The sequence below is a fragment of the Chlamydotis macqueenii genome, chromosome 4 (genome assembly GCF_036417535.1).
Source record: "Chlamydotis macqueenii isolate bChlMac1 chromosome 4, bChlMac1.mat, whole genome shotgun sequence".
NCBI classification, from domain to species: Eukaryota; Metazoa; Chordata; class Aves; order Otidiformes; family Otididae; genus Chlamydotis; species Chlamydotis macqueenii.
The window spans coordinates 82119809-82146727 of NC_141559.1; the positions used below are offsets into that span (position 1 = coordinate 82119809).

The following is a 26919-nucleotide window of genomic DNA, read 5'->3' on the forward strand; positions in this document are numbered from 1 at the left end:
AAAAAAAAAAGGGAGTGTTGGACTAAGAATGCAACAATTCAATTTTGAATCATTATCAAAATCTTCACTAAATGATATTTTTCTGATTGTAACGTATAATTGCACTGAACTAAGCAGCACGAACTTACAGTTTCTTTTGTTCCACAGAAAGGAATTCTTCCTGGACAACCCTTAACGATAATCCTGAGTTTGTCTGGTTTTTCCAGGAAGAGAAAACCTGCAACAAACCAGACCTATGCATAAGTGTCATTATTTTGCAAAATTTGTTTTGAATTTGTTTAGGAATTGGTTTTGTCCACCTAAAAAAAAAAAAAAAAATGCATTTTAACTAGCCATTAAATATTTCACAATACTGATTTTGCTGCAAGAATTCGAAATATGGAAGAAGAAGACTCCACAGATCAGATTTTGTAAGCTTCTCTTTTGCTAGACTGGAACTGCTTTAAGTAGTAACTTCAGTGAAACGGTCCAGATTTCCACTCCATCTTCGTAACCGGGGAAAAAAGACTTAGGAAAAAAAGTTTACCTACCAAAGTAAGAGTACCATTCACATGGATCTGTTAGTCATAGTGTACTCCACTGACAAAAATGCTAGGTATTTATAATCCAACTGCTGTACAGCAAGAACTGAATTAATATAAGTCTCCTTTAAGTGGTATTGTAATTTTCATGAGGTAAGATTGCAGCAATCATTTCTAGAAATTTAAGAAAAACCTCTGTTCCTTTGCAAAAGAAAAGGGAGCCCTTTGTTTCCCCAGGGGACAGCGTTTTGGCTCGTATCCTATTCCTCTAGCCAAGTCACATTAATATGAATGGCACTGTGAACCTAGAAATCAGATTCAGATGAACCACAGACTCATTTAAGTGCTCGGTATTTCCCTTCTTTTAATAAGTTAAGGCAACAGCCATTGTCATTTTTCACAATAATTTGCTGCAAGACAAAACGACTAGGGGGGAAGACTGCTTTCCATTAAGAAATCGACATCCTAAACACAAGGGTACTGAGGTAAAACAACATCAAAACAAAGCAAACTTTTTATATGAACAAAGACAATATTGCTTGTGTAGAAGGATCCATGCGACCAAACAAATAACCACTTCAAAACATGTGTAAAAGACTAAGGAAGAATGCCTACGAGGGATGGAAAGGACTGGTCAACAGAAAATTGTATTTGTTAGAAGGCCAAGGACTAGGGATAAAGTGAAAACTTAGGTCAGACAGACAGACACCAAAGGAAATTAATCAGTTCTTTTTGTATAATTTAATTAACATTTTAAAAAAGAGCTGCTACGGCATTAGAGAAGGTGAAGAAAATCAGATAAATCAATACATCCCAAAGCCTAAGCATGTTTTCCTCCCTTACCAGAGTAAGGACATGAAAGGTACTGTCCTGTCTTTGCAGGATCTGCAAACCAGATTCCAGGTCTGTGTGCTCTCAATCTTGCAACTGTCTCAATTTCAAGGAATTTAATACACCCAACTCTGGAGGAACAGGTAATCGCCATTCCCTATTTGAAGGAGGCTTGGCGTAATTAAAGCATAGGTCCAGTAAGCAAGGTATCACGCCGTATGACCGTAGAAGAGTAAAACTAGTAGCAACATTTTAGTGAATTTTTGTAACTACAGGTCTGTAGAACAACTATGTCTGCGCGACTTCAATGGCACGCAGACTTTTAGAAAACATTTTGGAGGAAATCAATAAATACCTGAAGGTAAATGCTAACAAAATACAATAACGTGCTTCCACGGCTTACACAACCAGGTCCACTTGATCTTATGAATAGTTTTCGTTCATGAGATAACAGCTTCAAGACAAAAGACATGTTTCATCTACTTGAACTCGAGCAAAGCAACTGGTGTGGTGCCAAGTGAGAAACTGTTAAACTGCAGAAGCTGAAACTCAGTACAGAACTGTTCATCAAAAAGCTCCTCAAAGGAGGACCGGAATAAATACCATTGAAAAGAAGCGGCAGAAGTCTGAGGACATCCACCAGCAGAGTCGCTTAGGGAATGCCCCAGGACACCCTTTGCAATGAATTTGGCATAGACTCAAGTGAACTGACAGCATTTTGGGGAACTAAGTTGGGACACAGTCTTCACAGCATTGAGATGCTTCATAGGAAAACAGATCTAACTGTAAGAACGGAAGAAACAGAAAGAAAAATAAGATGAAGGTCAGTATGAAAGCAAGAATGAGCACACCAACGTTTCTAGAATCAACTGGAGTATTGTCGGGTAGCAAAAGAGAAAGGACCCGAAGGAGATTCTCAAAAAATGAGCATAATGTATTAATTCAAGGCAGCAGTGAAAAGTAAAGGCAACGCAAGGGTAGCTCTGAACATTTTCAGAAGAGAGAACTATTATTGCCTCTGCACAAGAAACAAATACCCTCATCTCGGATACTACACACAGTTTGGATATCTACAGACAAAAAATAGATAAAAGGTAAGTATTACAACGATCAGAGGAAAAGAGAACTTTCTGTAAGCATAGATTTAAAAGGATCTGGTTTTATTTTATTTTATTAGGCCAAAGAAGCCAGAAATAATAGGTCTGAAATTTCTAAATACCTCAAGGATGTCTGCTGTACAGCAAGAAAAAAAAAAAAACAGATATAAAAGTAGACCTAATAAAATAGGCTGAAAATTCAAGAACAAATAAACAAAATATTCCCAGCCACTCACACAGTGCGACACTGGGAGGAATTTAAATACTTAAGATAAAAGGAGGAAAACTTTTATGGTAACATTAATACTACCAGTGGGGACTGTACTCACTGAGCTAGGTGGTCTTTTCCAGTCCAGCGTTACGATCGCACACTAAAACCCTTGTGAAGTCCTGAAATCTCCAGGCTCATTTCCTCAAAAGCGCTATTGTTATGAAGTTTTGTTTCTTAAAAGCCTCTGCATTACAATGCATGAAGCCAATCTAGTTAGAGAATAATACAGTGCCATATGGGATACTTAAAGATTTTAACAAAACTTCCCTAAGGATCACGATCCAAATGTGTCTAACCACAAAAAAAATACAATAGAACCTCTGCCACTGCATACAATTGCTGTCACCACTTATACACTAGTGCTACATTTAAAATGCAACTACTAGAAAACAAGCTTTTCAAGCACTCACTGGCTTCAGAAGACAAAATGAAAGCACATGGTGGACATTAAATTTAACGAGCAACACAATTGCTAGAAATTGTATACATAAGTTGAAGTTTCTCACATATGCAAGCTCCTGAGATCAGGAGCAATCACACTCCTTGAAGGTCTTACATGGCAGGGCAGCCCGCGACAATCTCAAGTGTGCAAGGTAGATGCCATAGGTCACAGAGAGAACCAGAGCTTCTGGTTGGAAAAGGGCCTCTGGAGGTCTCAGACCCCTCTCCTGCTCAAAGGAGGACTGCTGCTGCCAGTGCAGATCAGGTCAGCCATCGCTTTGTCCAGCCAGATTTTCAAAAATCTTCAAAGGTGGAGATTCACTGCCCGGGTGACCTGTTCCAGTCACTGCACCGACGTCCTGCTAACACTCAGTCTGAACCTTCAAAGCTGCCATCTATGGTTACTGCCTTTTGCTATGTTACCTGCCACTACTGCAAAAGTTCGCTGTAATGGTCCTTCCTACTGCAACACCCTGATTTTAAGTGACGAGCAGCCTCAAAATCACAGAAGCCGTTTCTCAACACCCTCCAGGAACCCCATCCATCTTCACAGAGGAGGTTTTCAACATGGTTCCTAACTTGTTCCTCCCTCAGCATTAACTGCCCCTCCTCCTTTATAAACTGTGCTTGTTCACCGAGATAAGGAAAAGGTTTTGCTTGTGAGAAGAAGAAAAACCTTGACCTTCAAACTTTCCTGTGTTTACTTACCACATGACAAGCTTTAGCAGCTCAACTAACATGAGAAATAAACACCATCATCTTTCCAAATTTAATTAGACATCAACAAATTGACCCTTGCCTCTCATCTCAAACACAAAGAATAATTGTGTGCTCCCCCTCCCCACCCAAAACAATCTTTTTTTTCATCTTACCTGTGAATAAAAAGCTTTATAAATCTTTGTTTTGGGGAAAAGTGCAATCATCAAAAAGTTGTCTCGGGTATGGAATTCAATTGGTAGATGAGCAAGCAAGGAACTTTTGAAGTCTATAAAGAGAGCAGCAACAACACTTGTTGAATCCTAGAAAAGGAAGAAACAGAACAAGCTATAATCAACAGTCACTGAAAGTGAAAAAAGGTTTAATACATTAAACAGCAGAGAGAGAACTATTACAGTCATAGCTGGCCACGCATAAAGATCCAAACATTCATTCGCTCGCAAAGCGCAGGTATGGAGCAGGAGATCAACTGCAGCCACTTACTGTGCCCCTCAGTTTCTACTTTGCAGCTATTGGGGACACCATAAGCTTTAAAGAAAGCAGAGACTGGTCTAAGCACCTAAACTTTGTCTCCTCTTGAAAGGAAAAGCTTGCACTTGAATATCTACTCTTTTTTCTGTACCAAAAATCAGATCTTCAGTCCTTTCTTCTGCTAACGCTTCACAACAAAGCCACCTTCATCCATACCCACACATCTCCTCTGACACAGATACCCCAGAAAATGAATTAAACATCAGCTATAAAGATGAGAAGGATGGCATGGTGCTATTGCAAGCTTTCTTATACCATGCTCTTGAGTTTGTAACCTGAAAGGAACCATGCTGCAACGAGACACAACTATCAGGCCTGTCATTTGAAGTGTAGGTCACTTGCATGCTGGAAACGTCCCGTTTCTCTCCAATTCTTTAACAGGCACAAATTCTACTAAACCTATTGCTTCTTCATCCGAATTATGTCTTCACCAACAGAAAGCTGAAGCCCTAAAGATCGGTCTCCATCAGAAGCACTGAACTGAGGTTGCCCAATTTTTGTTCTAATAAAACAACACTGACCCTTGGTTTTCTGGAATTCAAGACTGGCATTTAAGTACAACTTTGCAGGATCCTGAAGTGTTTTATGCTCAAGCTTTGCCTTGTAACTCCTTTCATGCCGAAGTGTTAGAAATACAGTACAATTCAGCAGTGTGAAACATCCCCAGAGGATGAGGATCCCACTGCTTAGGGTCCAAATCTGAAATCGAGTAACATCCATCTCCCTTTCAACAGAACTGGGCAAAGAACTCTACTTACAAATTTTCAAGAAAAAGTTCAAGTTGGAGAACGCTTACATAACAACCGTTATCAATTCAGAGACGTTTGCAAACAGAATCTCTACTCTTAGCTGACTGAAGGATTAATTAAAAAAAGTAATCCTCTCAAAGTCATCGATGTTACTGAAGAACATAGAAAAACGCTGTTCAAAAAGAGAACAACTTCCAAAATGGCTTTTGGAACATGGTCCACAGAGCCTGGATTCTGCGGGATAGCTTGCAGGTTTCACGACCAGGGAGTAAAAGGCCAACTCATACATGCTGCAATCTGCACGTGAAGTGTCCAACAGAATGTGCTTCTCCTCCTGGAAAATGTTTAGGGTTCCACAAATTGAAAAAAGCTGAAAACAAGCAGTAATAATCCCCACAGATATAAGGTTAAAAGAATCCACTTCAAAGTTTTAGAAGATATTAATGTTGTTGTGAAATGTAAGTATTAATAATATTTGTTCACTTAATTAATGGCTAAAATGAATGCTGAATTCAGGTACTTACAAGCTGAAATACTTGGTCTTAAACAAGACCTCAAAGCCAAGCATGTAGCATCTTAAGCTCTATACAGTAAAGATGCCTTGATACAGTTTACTGAGACACTGAACAGAAGAAAAAAAAAAACCACAAAAACCTGGGAGTGTGGAGACTGGGTGGCAGTGTAGCATGATGGATTTCCTCTTACTCCCAGGACGGGCGGTACTAAGCTGGAACAGTGCTGCCTCATGAGATGGGAGATGTGTGTTTGACTCTGCTACGACTGAGATGGTTTCTGCTTTAGACCTCCATGGAACAGTTTTGTGAGGAATCACACAATTGTGCCACTCAATGATTAAGAGCCTCAAGGACCTCAGGTGGCAGCTAGGTGCACAGTTCCTCAGAATAGAGAAACCTGCAGCATGGATGGGAGGCAGAAGTGCAGACTTTTTCAAGTTAAGAAGTGGAGCATCTAGCAGGCATGGTGATAGAGCAACTAAGAAGCTGTATTTGGCATCACTTCAAAGTCTTTGTATCTTTTATTTTAATCCGAGCATTAAATTATCCTTTCCTTTCCATCAATATTGTTGTCGCAGTAACTTTCAGAAAAAGCATACTAACAATTACCCTTCTTCTCCTGTCACTTCTTAACATTTTCAGCTCTCCACCCTTGCATTATGCCAAGTCAGTCGAACAATAAAACACTCTCTGTCAAGGTTTAGCTTTACACAAAAATCTGGCGTCAGTTCAAGAATGATAGCCAGGCCCCATAAATAGCTAGTTTTATGAAAGTGAGTGTCTTGAATCAAACAATAGAAGGAAGGTCAGTGTTAAAATAGCTTCTTAAACTACCAAGGGGCAATCAATACGACATGCAAGAAAAGGCAGCTAAGGTAAGATTCTCTTCACTGTTGTGTTTTCATCTCAATTGAATCACAGACTTTTATTGTATTTTACTGGTTTCCTCTATTATGTGATGGAATCATAGCACCACAATGCGTTCTGGAGGTCAGTAAACAAATGTGCAATACTGTACCTGAAAAAAATAGAAACTAAAGGAAACAGAGATTAGGGGTTTTTTTTTTTTCAGTGCTTAGGAAACAATAACCAACCAAAATAATCTCTTTTCCATTCTGAAAAAGTAATAGTTAACCCAGCGTGTCTGCCTTGAAGGAGAAAAAAATGCTGAGATGCAATCATTAACCTAAACTCTTGATCCCCACTAAGCCAGAAGACCAAACTAGTAGCGTGGCAAGTTGGCCAAGTGAAGTGATACAAGCTGATCACAAGAATGGCAGAAGTCTGCACGTAACATAGTGTCTTTTACTGTAAATACTCAGATGATGTGTAATTACATGCAGCATGCCCTTCCTTCTCCCTTCTCAGCCTGGGAAACTGAACCAGTCATTCTCTTCAGCCTGTCAGTTACACAATGCTCTGCGACAGTAGACAGACACTGCTCGTGACCTTTCCAGAGATAAGCACTACCTCGAACATTTGACTGAAGGTTAAATATATTTTGAGTAGAAGGCAGCATTTCACCCTCCAATACACAATACGACTTCACAATACCTTGAACTTTTCTCTATCCATCACTTAAAATCGCTAGATGTTTTATGAATGCTACGTTCTGCAATTTTTCTTTTAACAAAAAGCAATTTTCCACACCAACAGGAACACATTGATAACTAGTCTGGTACAAAATTCTCTTCTCCCTACAGTTTAGCTATCAGTAATTGGTTAATCTAACCAATGCCAAAGAGTAGAGATTTGTAACAGATATTACAGTTTTACACACACTTGTAAAACTGCAATTGAAGTTGAAACTTTGTACTAGTGGCCTACAGAGGCACTGTCAAAAACTGATAAAAGGTTTATGACAGTAGGAAAAAAAAAATACTCACCCCATCATAGAGAGAAATGGAAGTCATATGGTTCTTGGAAATGGAAATGCTGCCATGGTGGGGATCAGAAAAGAGAATGCCATCTGAGAAGAAGTACAATTTGCCTAGAATTTGAAAAAAAAAAAAAAAAAAAAGAAAAAATTACATTAGGTATATATCGATATTTCAGAATCACATGCCAAACGTCTCTTCCTCCTGAGGAAGAAATCAATGTTCTTGCAAAATGTTGTCATATTTAACACACTACATTTGAACAAAGACTTGGGTTAGTATATAGACATCACTCAGAGTACAACCATTTGATTTTTACTGGATCTCGCTATCAAGGGCAGGAATCACGACTATGACCGCATTTGACTTAATCTTATCTCCTGGAGCCCACTTATCATAAATATGCCGTAGCTTTTTCTTTTAAAAGCCAAAATCACATTGAATTGCAAACTTCCAGAAATGCAAAATTGACAAAACAAGAACTTAAGGAAAGCTCAGATCCGAAATAATTGAAAACTTAGACATTGAAACAAGCTGGTGAGATTTTCAGCAAAATGTTGATATACTAACACATACCAGAGAGTTAAAAAAAAATATACATACATAAATACACATACATAGATGACAGTTTTCTTTTCACTTCCTCACCAAGTTTAAAACAGGAAAGTCCTTTATCTGTAGACTTGCATTATCTTTTGCCTATAGAGAGAAACGTTACTGCACTAGGAACTTCCCCAGAGGCTAACAATCTAGTGACAGCCAAGAGAGAAATGGCATTCATTCTACCTCGGTTTTTCTTCCCATCTTACAGACTCCTTGGTTCTTAACAAACCTGCATGACCAGGGAAAGCGGTTGGAAAATGAGAAACAGCAAGGCTATAACGGATAAAACCAAAATTTCACCCAAGCGCTAGTAACCGGCATCAGCAAAAAGCCGATTTCCGGCAGTCGTAAGAAAGGCACGAACAGATGAGTAAGCAGGGGCTGCCAGCTGGACCTCTGCTGCCAGTGCTAGACCATGGATTGAAAGCAGGATAGCATCCCTTACCAGGAAGCACGTGAGTCAGCAAAAGGGAAAGGTTAAATATTTTAAGGAAAAAAAAAAAAAAAAGTGGAAAAAAAAAAATCATTACTCAGAGTTATGCTCCAAAAAGAAAAAAAGCAAAGCCAAGCAGCAGAAAACTAAAAGATACAGCTAACCGTGATCGCACATCTAGCTCAACCTATCAAACAATGCTCAAAAGAATCGAAGACCTACGATACTTTCCTCTTGAAACGGCAACTTAGGGTCAGATCTTCAAAACCGTTCAAGGATTAAGGCTCTGTTTCAACAAAGAAGAGCTTGATATAAATCAAATCTTCGTAACTAGACAGATGATTTCAACAGTTACCTAAAACCACATAGGCTCTGCTAGCTATGAACGTAACTGTTTTAGACTGAAGCTTCTTCTTAGCACTCACACTGTGCTGGAGAGCAGGCTACTATTAAATTGGGAGACACCACAATCACAAATTCAAGGTCCAAATTGAGAGTAACTAGGACGGAGACAAAACCAAACATAATTACACAGATATGGAGGTTTAATAGTTTACATCTACAAGAATTTAATTGCTGATGCTCCCAATGCTCGTAAAACGTCAGCCACAGCGCAGGCGGTGTGTCCTCTATTGAGTGGTCGAGGAAGAAAAATGGAGAATACAACGCTTCGAGTACATTTCTGTCACATCTCACAGAATATGACACTTGAGAGATCGTGCCAACGGGGAAAGAAAGGAAATCAGGGATGTTAATTCTTTTGTAACAGAAAAGGAAGCCAGAAAGAGCAGCAATTAATACAAACTAAACCAGCTGTCTTTAGCATCCAAGTCAGTGAATTATATCAAGAACAACTTAATATACCACTTGTATATTTTCCACAAGTGATTAATCACAAACGAGAGTTTAATTGGCAAGACTGATTGACTCAGTTAAGTTCATCCTACAAAAATCTGTAACACAGCAGATGCATTAGCATACAAAGGTCGAACAGCTCGAACTTTTTTTTGCTGCGTTTTAGTCATGAACGTGTACTTCACTACAATCATTGAGAGTGACAGAGGGAGAAGACGAGTGCCTGTCTGACAGCACCTTTTGCACCCTCATCTTGCCAGACTACGTGGCTGCAGCCTCAGCAGAGCCCAAATTAGAGCGCAGCAAATTTCCTCACAGCGTACATGAAAGGGAGCGACGTCAAGTTCACTTTCACTTGACACCTCAGAAAATATCTCCCTCGTTGAAGCGTTACATAACAGTCCTTATACCACCTACTTAGAACTCTCCATCCCAAGAGTTACCAAAACGTTTAACTTCACAAATCTCCCCAAAAAAGGGAAAAAAAGTAAATTGCTCCATTGGGGGGCACACAGACTGTTTTCACAAACCCAAAAAGAAAAGAAAAAAAAAAAAAAGAAAAAAAAATTCACCCTTCTCTAGTCATTTACTGAGTGAACATGTGCCCAGAGCACTGAATCACAAAATATTTAAATATATTTCTCTGCATTAATCTTCTTTCCTTAAAATCTGTTAAATTAGAGCAAAAGCAAATTCCACTATGTGAATGTTGCTATTTAATTGCCTTCTACATCTTGATTTATCCTCAGTACTCTCTTCACATAACTATAAAAACAATCAAGCTAAAGATTTTCACCTAAATATCATCAGCTTATACTAAGCACTTAGATGTCTTCCGTTGTACACCAGTACTGTGACAACGGTACCTTCTCCGGACAGCAGAATATAAAAAAATATTCTGTTTTGAAAAATATGTTTCGATTCAACAACTTGTATTTATTTTTCTTTGAGTTTTCTCAAGGCAAAGCAAGGCACACTGGCACAAGGCTGTGAGGGAGGGAAACTTCTCCCAACAGTCCTCCCAAATTGTCTTTAGTCATATTGTCATGTCTAAACTAGAGAGACATGGGTTTGATGGACGGACCACTCGGTGGATAAGGAGTTGGCTGGATGGCCGTGCTCAGAGAGTGGTGGTCAACGGCTCGACGTCCAAGTGGAGACCGGTCACGAGTGGTGTCCCTCAGGGGTCCGTGCTGGGCCCGGCCCTGTTCAACATCTTTGTCGGCGACATGGACAGTGGATAGAGTGCACCCTCAGCAAGTTCGCCAATGACACCAAGCTGTGTGGTGCTGTCAACATGCTGGAAGGGAGGGATGCCATCCAGAGGGACCTTGACAGGCTGGAGAGGTGGGCCCGTGCCAACCTCATGGAGTTCAACCAGGCCAAGTGCAAGGTCCTGCACCTGGGTCATGGCAATCCCAGGCACAAATACAGGCTGGGCGGGGAATGGATCGAGAGCAGCCCTGAGGAGAAGGACTTGGGAGTGTTGGTGGACGAGAAGCTCAACATGAGCAGGCAATGCGCCCTTGCGGCCCAGAAGGCCAACCGCATCCTGGGCTGCATCAAGAGGAGCGTGGGCAGCAGGTCGAGGGAGGTGATTCTCCCCCTCTACTCTGCCCTGGTGAGACCCCACCTGGAGTACTGTGTCCAGTTCTGGAGCCCCCAACATAAGAAGGGCATGGACCAGTTGGAGAGGGTCCAGAGGAGGCCACGAAGATGATAAAAGGGCTGGAGCACCTCTCTTATGAGGACAGGCTGAGAGAGTTGGGGCTGTTCAGCCTGCAGAAGAGGAGGCTCCGGAGAGACCTGATAGCGGTCTTCCAGTGCCTCAAGGGGGCCTACAAGAAAGATGGGGAGAGGCTGTTCAGTAGGGCCTGTTGCGATAGGACGAGGGGTAATGGTTTTAAAATAGAGGGAGGTAGATTTAGATTGGAAATTAGGAAAAAATTTTTTACAATGCAAGTTGTAGAACACTGGCACAGGTTGCCCAGAGAGGTGATGGAAGCCCCATCCCTGGAAACGTTCAAGGCCAGGTTGGCCGGGGCTCTGAGCAACCTGATCTGGTTGGAGATGTCCCTGCTCCTTGCAGGGGGGTTGGACTGGGTGGCCTTTGAAGGTCCCTTCCCACTCAAACCATTCTATGATTCTATGAGTCTATGTTATTGGGACAGTCCTGTTACTTAAGTTCTTGAAGGAAAAGGCATCAAAAGAGGAGGAATGACCTAAGACTCTTGCCAGTAATCTCGTGTCAGAAAGCAGTAACTTCACCGAATCTGAAAAGGACCAAGACCAAGCATCTTTCTGTAATACGGTAAGCATCTGTGACAACAAACACTGAAGTTCTTGAGGGAAAAAGAAAAGGGAAAAAAAAACTGGAACAACATGTCACCTCCAGGAAGAGTCTTTGATAGAAGCAAAGAACACAAGGCTGTAAATAAATTAAGAAGCAAATCATTCAAACTCCCTCCTAGATCACAGGCAGCACATCATGTTGTCCAAAAGGAACATATTTGCCTTCACTTTTTGAGCTGGAAGCCCATGGCATACTGTCACTATTGTAAATCCCAATTTTTCCAACCCAGTCTTAGAATCATATAACAGTTTGGGTTGGAAGGGACCTTCAAAGGCCACCCAGCCCAACTCCCCTGCAAGGAGCAGGGACATCTCCAACCACATCAGGTTGCTCAGAGCCCCGGCCAACCTGGCCTGGAATGCTTCCAGGGATGGGGCATCCACCACCTCTCTGGGCAACCTGAAATGTTCATCTAGGTACAGAAAATTAGCAAACATGGCACATCACCCATTAAGGATAGAAGTAGACAGTTTGTGCATGCTTTTGAACTTTGACTATAGGAGAATGCCATCTCCCAGGTCTGCAAAGACCCATTTTCTCAATCATGTGAGGGAAGTCCCATATGCCTCAAAAGCAAGCCTATAGCTCTGACAGGAATCCCCTCTTCTAGGACTAGAGGTTTCAAGCAGAGGTCGAGGACAAAAAAGTAAAGCATGGAAGTTGCAAAGGCAAATGGAAAGAAAGCTTAACACTATGGCAAAGGTAGGATCACCAGATGTGTAAATCCCAGAAACTTCATCTCTCTCATGGTTTTTGGGTTTTTTTTGTTGTTGGTTTTTTGTTTTGTTTTTTTTTTTAAAAAAAAAAGTGGACCATCTCTATAAGTAATTGAAAAAAACCCATCTCACCTTCTGCAGGCATGGCTTGTGGATTGCTAGAACAAATATACACTCCATCACCTCCAGTGAGTAAAGTGCCCAGAAAAGATTTCTCTTCCTAAACAGGAAAAACAAACAGTAAATTCACAGACTGCATCAAGGACGGTAAGCCAGGCAAGAATATTTTCTCATGCTTCAAGAGTAAAGATTTTTTTTTAAACGGCATCTGTCAGAACTTTCAAGAGAGTTTTAAACTGCATTGGTATAGAAGAACTAGTGAAAGACGCAGCATGTCAAGAGCATAATTTTTAAAAGCGCTTCCCCCCCTCTCTGGTTTTGCCAGCAGCTATTAAGTTACAAGTTATTGTCACAACCACAAGGCACAGCTTTTTGTTTTGGGACTGTCAATCTACTGAACTAAAAGTATATTACAGGAAAATAAATCTATTTGTAATGAAGATTTCTGGTAACCACAAATTAAACCACAAATGTGAAACTCATGTGGTTTAAGATGTTCCCAGATCCTAAATTCTTTTCTTTTTCACAGTGCTTAAAGTGTTTTCCTTTAGACATTCAGTGTGCTAATTAAGTTAAAAGAAAGTTGCCTGTAGAGTGGCATTGAGTTTGGGGGTTTTTTTGAAAGACATGAGCTCCATGGGTAATACTTAGTGAGACTTCCATGAAACTGTAGCTTTATTAGAATTATTTTTGCTCTTTGGTTCTGTCATTATTTGAAATAAAGAAAACCTCAAGTATTCACACACAATGTATTCTTTTTGGTAGGTCAAAGTTTGAAAGAGACAGGGTAGAACAGACAAGTCTTTAACAGAAGAAGAGGAACAAAAGCCAGTTTTGCTAGCAGCTAAGATTTTTTGAATACTGGTTCTTGACAGTTTAACAAAAACGTTTAATTTTACCTTCAATATATGCTGTGCCTTTTCAGAGAGTTTCACATCACTGTCTTCAACCTGTAGCCAGAAACATTTGTATTGTCAGTAGATAAAGCAAGCCTAATGTTAAATAAAAAAACATTAAAGAAGATTCAAGGCAAGCGAGGACCTTAGGTACCAGAGACAGACAAAGTATCACTTCAAAGACAGCTTTGTGCTCTTCAAGACTGTTACCATGGGACTGAAATAGTTTCTTGAAACACATTCAAAGGGATACTCCCCATCAAATTGTTTTATAGATTAAAATGATATTGTATAGTCACAAAGCACTGTATCGCACTCAGTCTTTTTTTTTTTAATTACTGTTAAAGTTTTTAAGAAGTATGGATTACCAAAGTGCATAATGTTGCCCAACTTAACAATATTCGTTGGAAGTATACCTCTAACACAGTATAGCACACTAGAGGTCTGGTAGCAGACCTTTCTTTCTGTTGGGGCAGACATTTAAGTGATCTAAAGTGCCTCACAACAAACAGAATTTTCAAAAGTCACACTGCGTACTTAAACGCCCATGCCTTTACAAAACTAGAAAACTGATGTGGTGAAAATGAAATAGTTCCATCAGCCTGTTTCCACTTATTAGTTTTTCACTTCATAACCAAAGTTAAAAATCAGAATAATACATTAAAATTTTGTTTCAGTGCTCAAGTGCCATATTTTTCCCCTCATACATCCATACATTTATAACAAGTTTTTCTTGGCGAATCTATACTTATAGAAAAAACTGAAATAAGTTTCTGTACGAACCAGCCAAGAAGCGTATCTTGGGATAGCTGCAGTCAGTACTACGTGGCTGGTTTCTGAATTAATGCTGCCATCTGCAGGGAGGTAAACAGAACACAAAATAGCATAATATCATCCATAAACTTCAGACTGGCCAATAAGTTACTTTGATGACTTGAAATTTCTTTAGGAAATATGAACATTTCTGTATTATTTTAAGGATTTATTACTGTTTAAGTGAAGCTTTCACAGCAGATCAGCTCCCAGTCTTCTCGTGCTCAGAGCTGCTATACAATACCGAAAGAACCCCAGAGGTAAAAACCCACAGCGTGTCTGTATACAAGAATTCATAAATATTGTTCAGACAACCTCAAAAACTATGTTTCTTTGTCACATGTAAACAACCTGGAAAACACGCACTTGTCTGAAGTTATGGAAATTACTCAGTATCCGTTATTTCAAATTTAAGGCTGTTCCAAAAACCAGCCTTCCAAATATTTTATCCTTTTTTTAGCTTTGCTTTATCTCTTCCAAATAAAGAGCAACTGAAATTAAAATATATTATAGTATAAAAATCAGTGTTACAAGAGTGATTAACGAGAGCTGTTTGAATTTTCTCACATGATAGAAAATACTCACCAAGACTGAAGAAAATTTAGGCAGGGTACTACTTACTACACTTGTATTTTTACACTTCCACCTTGCTGTATCACAAGGCACCCATAAAAACCAAAGTCCTTTCAGTGAAACTAGAGAAACTGTCTTGATCCTTAAAAAATTATTCATTACTAGGCAAGCTAAAACATTTAGGTCTTTTAATTAACGCAAAGGCTTAAAACCATAATGGTAACGGCAGTAAGATCCAGCAGAAGCCCTTTTGCCATTTCATCACAACAAAGTTAACAGAATTACAACCTCAGTGTTAGAATTTAAAAATAAAATTACCTTTTTCTTTCACCTGTATCTGTGATGTTAGAAAGGACTCTGAAAAGACGACAGATCCCAAGCATCCTCTTCCTGTGAGCAAGTCTGGAATGTCGAAAACCATCATAGACGCCTAGAGCAATCAAAGAAGAGAAAGCAGAACTTGAAGTATTTCAACTGAAGCAGCAAACTCCGTACATTTTAAGCCTCCTAAAACACAACACTTCTATACCGCAGTGGAAATTCTGAGATCGTAACTCCATGGTAACATTTTATTCCAAATCCCACTGTCTGACTTGATGTTAAAACTCAATCTCACCTTAGTTTCCGCACCTGAAATTGATCTCACCTCTCCCCTTACATGTGTATTCACAAAGAGAAATCTCAGCATGTCCCGTTAAAAAGCCACTCGCGCTCTGTTTTCTCATAAAACATCTAACCAGAATACTGAACAGCTTGCTTACCGTTTTAATCAAACACAGGCTATCCTCGTTATCCAAGGGAGTAATTCTAGAAACAATAAAGGTAATTTAAATTATTCAAAGGTTAGATCATGTTGAGTGACTTCATAACAGCCAACTAAGCTATTTCATTTAAAAATAAAATCTAACTTTTGTAGGCCATTTCAGTCAATTACACAGCACAAGGATTAAAAAGCACAAGCTTGTGATATCAACTAAGTTAAAAGCACAGCTTTAAAAGTAAACTCTTAATGAGCTCATGGTGCTTCTTCTCATTAACAGTTAATAAAATCCATCTGTCCAGTTGTTTCAGAATTTTTTAAATGTTTTTAAGGTTCCACAGAATTACAGATATGAAATCATTAAACTGTCTCAAACACAAAAGCATTTAGTACATCTTGTACGAAATAATCAAATGCAATGTTTTCTCTGAAGTTCCAAGATGATAAAAATGAAACTTATTACTCTGTTAAAAACATCAATTAATAACAAGAAGTGTAAGACAGCGATACAAACCTTCCATGGTTATTCACAGCCTGAATTTGAAAAACGATTTTGGAGCTGCAGAATAGAAGTTATACTGGTGAATAAATGTGTTTTATACTTCTACCACACACAAAAAATACGGAATAATAGATTTAAAGCTAAATAACTGCTGAAGTGATTATAAAAGCAGGAAAAGATAAATGGAACAATTACCATTATTTTAGAAGTCTGGATGCATTATGAAGTCTTGGAATTTGGCAGTCATGCAAGTTCAGTTTAAAATTAACATTTGATACATTTTTTTCCCCCAAAAGAAACTAATGGATTGACACAATGCATCAATCAATATGTACTTGAAAATACATACCGTAACGCAGTTTTAAGTTGTGTTAAATGAAGGGTATCTAACACAGACATGAGTGTCAGCTCTGCTGCCTCCTTCGCCTGGAAAAAGGAAATGGAGAAGAAAAATCTCTTTTCTGATACGTCAAAAGCCCAGCAACTACAGGAGCACCCGTACGATAAACAAGAGACCATACACTAAACGACAACACACTGATGCACCAGGCTAAAATTTTTTTCTTTCACATCTGGTTTTCCTTACTTTAAGATTAGAAAAACTCATGAATGATGGAAAAACAACTGTAAACGGATAATATTAGATATAATCTGAAACATCTCTTTCTTAAGCAGAATTCAGAGAGATTGCTTGGAGGCTGCGGTATTAACTTCAATGTTATGCAGTTGACTTAAACTTTTTTTTTTTTCAAATTTTGGTTTGCATGTAATCTTATACTGCAAGCAATCCAAATGAACAATTACGAGGTACAGAACGGGTGCTTCATTTACCTTGGATTCAGCGGAAGTTTTAGCATAGCACTCAATGCCAGCAAGCACAGCCTCTACAACAGCAGAATAGATTTGCGACAACAGCGTACTGAAGGGAAATACAAACACAACATTTACTAGACAGATAGAGCTTTGGCCTCCTCTGTTTAATGGAGCAGTTTTGCCCCTCATAACACAACTGCCTCATATGGAAGGGGTCCTTGTTCAAAGAAGCATGGAAATAGCTTTATTCCTAATCTGAAAAAAAAAATTAGTTAGAGCAAGGAAGTTGCTCAAATTACAAAATATCTTAAGGAGAAAAAAAAAAACAAAACAAAACAAACCAACTCTTGGCACAAACATATCCCTACTCTCACCAGTCAAGGAAAAAATGTTTTATTGTTGACTTTCACTGGAGTTGTGTTGAGGATCACGTCCTAAATATTCCAAGAAAAGAATGGTAACCCCATGTTCCGCAAAAGCAAAACTGGAAAACACAGTGAACCAAATTCAGAGATCGACTTGTTCTGGAGCATGTCAAGCAAAAAAATACCAAACCAAACCAGTCACCACAACCTTTTGAGCACATCTTCATCACAGCATAGCCTGATTCCCTTCCTAAAAGGGAATGCAAAATTTGTACAGAAATAAACAAAATTAGGTGAAGCCAGAAGCAACTTACAGCTACTGATGTATTTATAGCTCCAGAACTAGTGAAAAAAAAACACCTGTGCCCAACTAAAAAACATCAGCCTCTGTCTTCCAACTAAATTGGAAGAAAAAGACAAATAGATCGACAAACCAGTCCTACTTCCCCAGGCTTTAACTCCTCTCACTGGTCCTCTGCAACTGCTAGATGCTGAGGGAGGAAAAAGGAGGGAGGAAAGCGAAGGGTAGAGCATTTAAGCAATATGCAAAGCATTCCTGAAGGATGGAAAAAAAGCTCCTGAAGCTCCCCAACACGGTGGAACCTCAAAATGCACCAGCGCTTGTCTGGCCAGACACGAAGCAATTGAACCAAGCCCTATAAATACTACATTCTTTGAAGTTCATCCCCAATAGCAGTTATAAATCTTAAAAATCAAACTTTCTCACTACTTTTTGAGGTTTCTTTGATGTATTTTCATGCACTCCATGTACTAACACAGGCATTAAACTTGTTTTCAGTATGCACTTCTTGCAGGAAATGTGTCTAATTCTTCCCAACTCTGTAACCATTCCTATTTTCACTCAAGTTCACACGTATATTTGCAAGAAAACACCTCACAGTGAGCTGTGATGTACATCAATACATTATAGTTATATCTTGCCCCTCTTCTTATTTTGAAATTTTGACACTACCAATACAAAACAGAACATGGTATTTGTTTAAAAAAAAAAATAATAAAGTAAAATTGCAAGGTTTACCCCAGGGATACTTAGAGTTGTACAGTCAGTTTGTGCACTCCAGCTAATCTGTACTCTAGGTTGCAGTTCTCCTTCCTAAATACAGCCAAATTTGTACTGACTAGTGCTTATGATATATTTTCCACTTTTTCTTTCCTTGGAAAACATTGACAAATATAAGAACCTGTCACAGGACTCAACTGCAAGCTAATTCCAAAATCACAAGGTCAGGTTTGCCAGAGAAGCTAATTGTGGTGTTGTTGAAACTAGATTGTTTGATCCAACACAGGGACTCTCCAAAGAGAAGGATATTCTCATAAAAATACTGCCTCCATCATCAGACCCTTGCTTTGCTTAGAAGCCCTCTAGCCACCTCAGAACTGCATTTTATACAAATTCTTTCAGAAGTAGGACAAAGAATATTCTATATGTTTGAGTAGAACATCATGTAAGCAAAATTACGCGCCAAAGTTAACTTTACTACTAAAAAAAATGAGAAATCTGCTCCTCAGCCTAGTAATCTCTTTCACATCTTTGAGAACCCTACCGCAATCATCAAGAGTCCATCTCCCTCTGACATATCTTTAATATCTTGCTAACCTGCACGCAGGCTTGCGGACTGCTCTGCCTCAGAAGCAAGAAAAGGCTCCTAAACTTATCCTAACTAGGCGGGAAGACAAAAATCTCTAGGGAAAAGTCTGCTTCATCAAGACTGAGAGCAGTACCCAAGTAGATTGCATGTTGCAGATACCTGTCAAGCTTCAAGAACATGGCAGAGTTGGACATCACCAAACAAGTGGTTATTTTGTGAAACTCAAAATGTGTGGAAGCTTTGTAGCTTACTAACAAAAAATTTCAGAAATTAACTTATATCTACTCTTTAACAGAGCGAAATTTCTTGTCAAGTTTGAGTCGGCATTTTCACTAACAATAATAAATCTGACACACTGTTTAACTCGATGAAACTAGTCTAAAATTTACTTTTACTTCTATCTGTGGCACATGCTCCCATTAAGTCACGGCCACTGCTGACTAAAAGCAGTTTCGACCTACTGCCACAAGGTAGAAAGAGCAAAGGGTTAAGGAATAATAAAAAGTCGGCAGCTTACACTTGTTCAGCTTGCTTGTGCATCTCATTGTCATTTCCTGTATTAAAAACAAAAACGTTTGTTTTAAGCACTTTTGGAAGCGTTTATACAGAACTTCTTGGGCATAACATTTCTGCTGCGCACCTTACACGACATTTATCCAGCATTTTACATAACTGTAGTGTGTTTGTAGATTTTTAAAAGTCAAAGAATTTTCTCCATCCCTTTCAAAATCCTCAATTTTTTTTTTCTTTTTAAAAAAAAGCAGCAGGCTTCTTTGACAACTACCACTTTGAATTACTATATATTTGAAGACAGTTTTTCTATCAACCTTTATGCAACATAGACTTAAATGTTCATCTAGTACTTGTGAAAGGCCTGCACGCTCAGGTGCTCTCTACCTTCACGCTGCATTCTGATGCAATCAGAATTTCTTGATCTTTGAATCATTCTTTGCGAACATCTGACAGATTTTTCGCACGTCAATGTAGGATGTGCAACAGAAAAGTGTTCTACTGCGATCTGATGCACTGGCCACAGAATTACTGAGTATCTACCACTCTGTGGCCTAATGCTTATAAAGGAATCAAAAGCCTCTTTTAATCGCTACAAATTTTAAATAATCAAAGAGAACTGCTTTAAATCACTGCTTCGTACTTACCCAGGAAAGGAACGTGAGTGGTTCCAAAAAAATAGGTTCTTGAACAAGCCAGAGGTCCCTTTGGAGATACACACTGCACTACCTAATTGTCAGTATTAATGAGATACAAAAAAACCTCAGTAAAAGGAATTGGTGCGATAATTAACAATAAGCTAAGCTCCCCTTAACTCTTCTAACCACTGACATACTACAGGAAGGACACAACACAGACTTAACTGGATTTTTAAAAAGCGACTTACGTTTTGAAAGGTCTATTTCACTTTTGACTTGACCTGAATGGTTGAAAGGCTTTGGAAAGGAGATGAGCTCTGACTTCCATAAGCGTTAAGCATGTGCTTTCAATTTCCTATGTCAACTGCTCTTTTCATGAAGAGGAAAGTGTGTCAGGGTCCCATAACTATGCTGGCACTTGGTCTTATTTACTATTTTCATGACACCCTATTAAAACCGTATCACCTGTACCTGTAAACAAACCACCTTTTTAAGAACAGTGTCAGAATGTGAGGTCAACAGGTGGAGCAAGTACCACATCAGAAGAAAAACTGTACTTGCAGCATGAAAGATATTGAATGGTCTTAACGGGAATGTTAACAAGGGGAGAAAAAACAAAATTGGAAGTGTTTTTACAGAAATGGGATTAGATAGAGCAGCAAATGAAGGATGAGATTTCACCGGAACGCTAAAACAATCCTTTCTCAGGCTTTTGACTCACATAACATATCCAGAATACCAACGTCCATCCATCCTTAAGGCAACTATGCATGAAATGTTGTCATGACAAGATCATAAAAATCATTCCCTCAATCATACGTTCACTCCACGATGACCTGTACTCAACCACATCCATCTCCTCAACAGCACAGACTTTGGACTCGCACAACTGACGGACACTCCCAGAGCCCATGGAAATCGGCTAGCAGGGAGAACTACACAACGCAATCTGCACGCTACCTCTCCTCCTTCGCTGCGAGTTACCTTCTTGATGCACCCAGCCCAGCCAGCCAGAGGATCTGAATTCCCTGGGGTCGCTTCCCCAGTTACGTCCCCTGCGCGGCGGTGCAACAAGCCATCGACCTCATCATATGTTTTAAAACTAAGCTTTTACTTGAAAATGGAAACAAGTTAATCTTACAACTTGATCTTAAAATTCTTTGAACACCAGAAAGATTTTTCAGTTTCATGAACTGTTCAGTTGCTGAAGCATACACTGAAATTTGGATACACACTAGTAGCCTTTATATTCACAAAGTCATGATTGACAAAAGTGTCTTTCCATTTCTTTTTAAGGAACGGCTAAACAATTCTGATTAAAATAAAATCCATGTGTCAGAGTTAAGTACATCATATGCTACCATCAGGAAGATTTTCACTTTATGGCTAGGCCAAACGTCCTCACAAACAACATTTCCCTCTCCCCCACCCCACACATTTACAGCACCACAAGTGTAAAAAAGGTTGTTTTTTTAAAGGGGAGAAATATTTGAACCCATTCAGCAATTTCTGATTAAGCATCCAGTATAGTTCGACTTGGAAAGAGAGAGAAAATTAAATTTGTTCCTTAAACTGACTGATTGTTAAGGTAACATTTTTTTTTTTATGTTAATAATTGGGTATTTAACTCATCGGAGGTAAGCATTTTCAGGGCCCCCAAAATATACAAAGAAAAACTGCTTAAAAATACCAGATAACTACTTAAAAGCCTTACCATATGCTTAGCAGTGCTTCCACCAAGGCCGGTGTTTCGAACAAGATGTCCTTCTGATGGAAAATTAAAGTTACCAGTGTTCAAGTTTTCCTTAGTTGAGTGGCTCCCAAACAGAACGAAGGGCTGCCGGCTAGGGCTAAAGAGAAATGAGGGTATCACCACCAAAATACTTGAAGGAAACTCACAAACAACGAGGGAAATCGAAGCTTTTAAGTGTGATGGATTAATCATTTAATTTCTTACTAAAAGAGCAGGACAAAAAAAATTACTACAGCTGCAGAAAGCTTCCCAAGTTCCAAAGAAAAAACTGCTCGAATTAACAAGGCTGTAATTTCTTTCATACACAAGAACGTATCTCAAGGCCATTTCCCAAATGCTGTTAGAAAGGGTTTTTTTTTTCTCTTTTAAAGGTAATTGCCTTGAAAAGCTGACTAGTTTAAAATTTACCAAACCCTGAAATGATTATATTAGAATTATAATTATTTTGGTTTCAGTTCTGGCTTTGGGCCCAACCGGAGAGGTCAAGGTTTTTCTTTTCATTATTTAAATGCAAACAATGTAAGATGCTGAAAACAATAAAAGACATTGAACTCCACTGTTTAATTCCAAATAAAGAAACTGCAGAGACATTCAAGTAGCTAAGCAACCTTTGCTTAGCTCAAAACAGTAGAATGCTTGGTTTTGCAACATACGACAAACAACCTTCCTCTCGGTTAAAATTCTATGCCGAAATAAAATAAAGCTGACCCGTATTGCCCAGTTTATACCGGTTAAGATCTGGGTTTTCAACTGCCCTGCTTTAAGCATTGGTCTCATGCATGTTGTCACTCACAGAAGTATAGCAACCTGATCTAGTCAAAGATGGCCCTTCTCGTTGCAGGGTCGTTGGACTAGATGACCTTTGAAGGTCCCTTCCAACCCAAACCATTCTATGACTTCTTCAACCTTCCTATTTTAACTGGTTTTGAGTATCATATAAACAGGACCAAAACTTTCAAACATAGTTGTCCTGTGTATTAAGTTCATGAATGTGTTTAAAAATATCTGACTATGAAGAAATTGATCGTATTAGAATGCACAAGGTGGATGGCTTCTAACATATCGACATCGTATATGTAATTACCATAGCTTTAAATCCCATGAAAATTCAGCTTATCCTTCCCAGAAGCAGTTTTGCACAATTTTTTTTAAATACGCAAAGATGATATGTGATACTGAGATGGTCCCAAAAGGACTTATCAGCGTTACAGCATCAGAGAGATGGAAATAATGTCTCGAGGTAATAGTGACACCACAGTTTCACAGGGAATGAGTATACCTGTTATCCGTTATATGGCTTGAGATCATTCCGTGACTGAAATAACTTCTGAAAGGCTGTGAAGAAATAAAAAAATAATAAAAAAAAACTTGATTAACAAGTAAATGAACAAAAAGTGTGATATATTCTCACTATCATTAAGAACAAATCTGAATTACCCGTCTCAGACAAAACTCCTGAATCCTCAAAAAATACTTCCAACCTCCATAAACAAACCCAAACACCCACCAAAACCAGGTTTCTACTTCTCAAACAAAAAGAAAACAAGAAAAAAAACTACTTCTGCATGGGTGACACTAGCATTTCAAAGGATTACTGAAGCAGGCATACCTCTCCGGCCTGAGATTCTGAGAGTTCCAGAATGAAGGGAATTTCGGTATCAAAATTAGCAAAAAAGTTGGTCCACTGGTGTTCAAAAATCATTAAATCCTAGAAGAAAAATATTCAACGTTATTAATTTATACCAGAGAAAGGAAGTCACAGATTGTACTGAATGAACACAAAATACTTCAGAACAACACAGATTATATTCCACTATGAGTATAGAATACAGCCTGCCCTATGAAATGAGAAGTAAAAGAAAATAAACATCTTTTAAAATATACGGACCTTCTGCTGAATTTTAGAGGTCTTTTTTGTGTGTGCTTTTTTTTTTTTTGGTTGAGGGTTGTGGGTTTTTTGGAGAGAGAAGAGGCAGGAGAGGGAGAAGGACCAGGGCCCTACGCTGCCTGCTTTTAACCCGAGGAAGTACAGTGTTTTGCGATCACTCATAACTCAGATCTCATGTTTCCCATAAGATTTCCAAAATGAATACTTGCCCAGGTTTAATTTTCAAATTTTAAATCTGTATGGTTCTGCAGTAACTTGTATCTGACGTTAAGTAAGCTTAATAGACAGAAAATGAGGAACAGGGTGGGGAAATTGAGAAGCTCATGATATGCAAGTGGCAGACAGTCGTTTTTTTATCTATCTTTGTTAAAAAAAAAAAATCAGAACACCTCACTACAGCAGAATAAAAAAGGAAGATGACTACAGGTAAGTGTTTCATTATTCAAATTAATTTAAAAAAAAATCAGCGAATCAATAAAAAGAAGAGAGTGTGTCATGCTGACAAAGGTGGAACCTTACAGAACCAGGCAATTTTTAAATGCTCTTGAGATTACTTTCAGTTACTTGTCACACACTTGGAAGATGAGAGACTTCCTGATTTTAGAAAGTGTAGTTTTTCAGATACACATATAACAGGCAAAACCTGTGGTATAATTATTATACAGTAGTTTACTTCAGCCACTTCATGAACGCAGTACTGAATGAAATGTAGAGAATGAACGCTGATGAAATACTACAAGTCTTCCAAAATAAGAAAACCTATACTAGAGGTTTAAAATGAAGGTTTATATTTAGAGGGAGAAACTATTGTTGGACAATATTCCAGTCTCAAACAAGCTTTTCAGAGAAGCTAAAAACTAAAAAGTACTGTTGTCAGTTTTTTGGAATGCACCAACATTGTATAGAACATCTTTTTAAATCCTAAGTAGAGTTCACATCAGAACTTTAATTTCAAAGAGCTGTGTGAATAAAAAAAAATAAAAAACAAATATATACCAGCTTCAAATTCTCTTTAAGATCACCTAACTTCATCCTTTCTGAGAAAATCAATCATTTTTACATCACCAAATTCTATGAAACCAGAGTTAGATTAAAATCTCATTAATTTTTTTCTTTTTTTTTTTTTCCCCCCAGAGTATTTGAAGTCAATTTAACAACTTCCAGGTCTAAAACTTCAAGTCTGTTTCAGGGTAGACTTACCGGGTACAAGAAAAGTCCCAAACATTTATCTCACTTGCACAGGGAGAGGGAAGTGAAGTATCAGAGAGTGACTATTTAGACAGACAGCCTTGTAAACTGCATGACATTTTAATTTTCATTACAGCAGTTGATTAATTAACCAAATTGGTGTGAACTACCAATATTTCATTAATAAAGGATACTTACTGCTGAATTTGCTAGATATTAGAAGCCTACTATGCTGCCAAGCTAGAAACTGATAAAAAATGAACAACAAAATAATATATATACTAATGCTCGTATGTTGCTTTGCTCTCTAGCATTGAGACCAGACCATTGCATCGAAATGAGAAATCACTGAAGAGTCTGTATTTCACAAAGCATCAGGGCAGCCACTGTGTGTCACTGTTATCCACTTACAGTAGCTACAAAGCAATCCTGAAAGCTTTTTTTTCCTGAAAGAATGGTTGTATGTTAAAGTAGACTGGTTTTTTCCCCCCTTCCTTGCTGCAAGAGGAGGATTAACACACAAACACACCAACTTTCTGTACTTTGTATATAGTCCTATGACCTGCAGAACAGTCACACCATTTAGAAAAATCTTTAGGAGCATTTTAGGCAAATTAAGAAATTCCAGGAATCTAAGACATGCTATTTTAATGCTTTGTGGACTTCGCAGTAGATTTGAGGAAAGGAAAGAGACCTTGCAAACAACAGTATGCACAGCCAGCCGACCAAGTCCGTTGAAAACAAAATCACAATTTTGCCCTGCAGCTACGCTAAAAGACTAGTAGATTCCAAATATTTCACCTGCATTACCTCAAACAGCAAGTCCTCCAAGGAAACAGGATCCATTTTGCTGTACGTCTTCCACAAATCAACACTGACATCCATCAGCTGAAAAAAAATTTAAACACATTTCCGTCAAAAACACCGAAGAATGCCACAGATTCAGGTGTAAGCCACACTAAAACAGACTTGCAGAACACACTACTCCTGAAGTCTGAATTCAGAAATATTTTTACAGGACTGGTTACCAAAGAGTTGACCAGATGCAAGTGTTCTGGATGCTTCAGAGACACATCTCCTCTACTGAGGGTTGAAAGCACATGCCAAGTTTTGCCTGTGTCTTTCAAATAAATCATTTCAAAGTTTTTCAAATTCAGTTAACAGCAAAGAATAGTATCAGCTGGTGCAAGCAAAAGGGAAAGAGCAGTTTTCTGAGCCAAGCCAGACATAGAAGAAGATTCCAAGGCTATTAATCCTACGCACCAGCCAACTCTTGCTGTAAGCGTTATGTAAACTTAGGCAAAGCTTGCTTAACTTAGCAATACTTTCTTCCAAGTAGAGAAATAATGCATACGAGAATACTATTCAAAAATATATCCTTAAGAGACACTTGCATCTGAATAATGTCTGCATTTACAGGGTTCCCTACCAGCCACTTAATTAAAAATGCAACACTGACTGGAATTTTCTCAAACCACTGCTTTACAGTTATTCCAGTTAGTCGTACAATTAGACATGGCAATAATGATTTCCCAGGCATCCCGTCCATTCATCTATTGGTACAGTAAATTCCCAGGATTACAGCACCTTGAGCAACTCTAACTAAAAAATACTGAAAAAAAAATTAGGACATCATTCAATTATCTTCAAATCTAACAGCACAGAATGCACAGCAGAGGGAAAGCCAGTCAGAACACACAGCAGAGGGAAAGCCAGTTTGAGGAGCTAAAAATGCACCAAGAACGCTCCCTTTTAATAAGGGCAGAAGTATTCATTTATAGATGATTTACAGTGATCCCAAACGTACTTCCTCCCATGGATTGGTTTTCCTTCCCATCTGTGACATAGAGCAGCTGCCTAACGGATAACCACGCACAAACAGTTACATAAAAAGTCAAGAATGCCACTTCCCACTTGAAACCTCCTTACGACTTTAAGGAGGAAGAAAGCAAGAACTTCAGCTGGAACTGGCCGAACCAC

At 38.7% G+C, this 26919-nt stretch overlaps 1 protein-coding gene across 2 annotated transcripts in view; it reads right to left on the reverse strand.

The window, feature by feature from the left end:
- The window catches only part of DNAAF9 (dynein axonemal assembly factor 9), a 76154-nt gene that overhangs the window by 25480 nt on the left and 23755 nt on the right, over positions 1-26919 (reverse strand). For both annotated transcript variants that reach the window (XM_086746504.1, XM_086746503.1), the window contains exons 7-23: positions 25750-25827; positions 23473-23571; positions 23143-23198; positions 21825-21960; positions 20120-20201; positions 19480-19516; positions 17006-17093; positions 16524-16600; positions 16187-16231; positions 15674-15719; positions 15231-15342; positions 14310-14380; positions 13530-13580; positions 12643-12730; positions 7560-7663; positions 4034-4180; positions 129-217 (exon numbers count right to left, since the gene is read on the reverse strand). In XM_086746504.1, the coding sequence (XP_086602630.1) occupies positions 129-217; positions 4034-4180; positions 7560-7663; positions 12643-12730; positions 13530-13580; positions 14310-14380; positions 15231-15342; positions 15674-15719; positions 16187-16231; positions 16524-16600; positions 17006-17093; positions 19480-19516; positions 20120-20201; positions 21825-21960; positions 23143-23198; positions 23473-23571; positions 25750-25827 (1406 nt within the window). The remainder of the gene's footprint in view (positions 1-128; positions 218-4033; positions 4181-7559; positions 7664-12642; positions 12731-13529; positions 13581-14309; positions 14381-15230; positions 15343-15673; positions 15720-16186; positions 16232-16523; positions 16601-17005; positions 17094-19479; positions 19517-20119; positions 20202-21824; positions 21961-23142; positions 23199-23472; positions 23572-25749; positions 25828-26919) is intronic.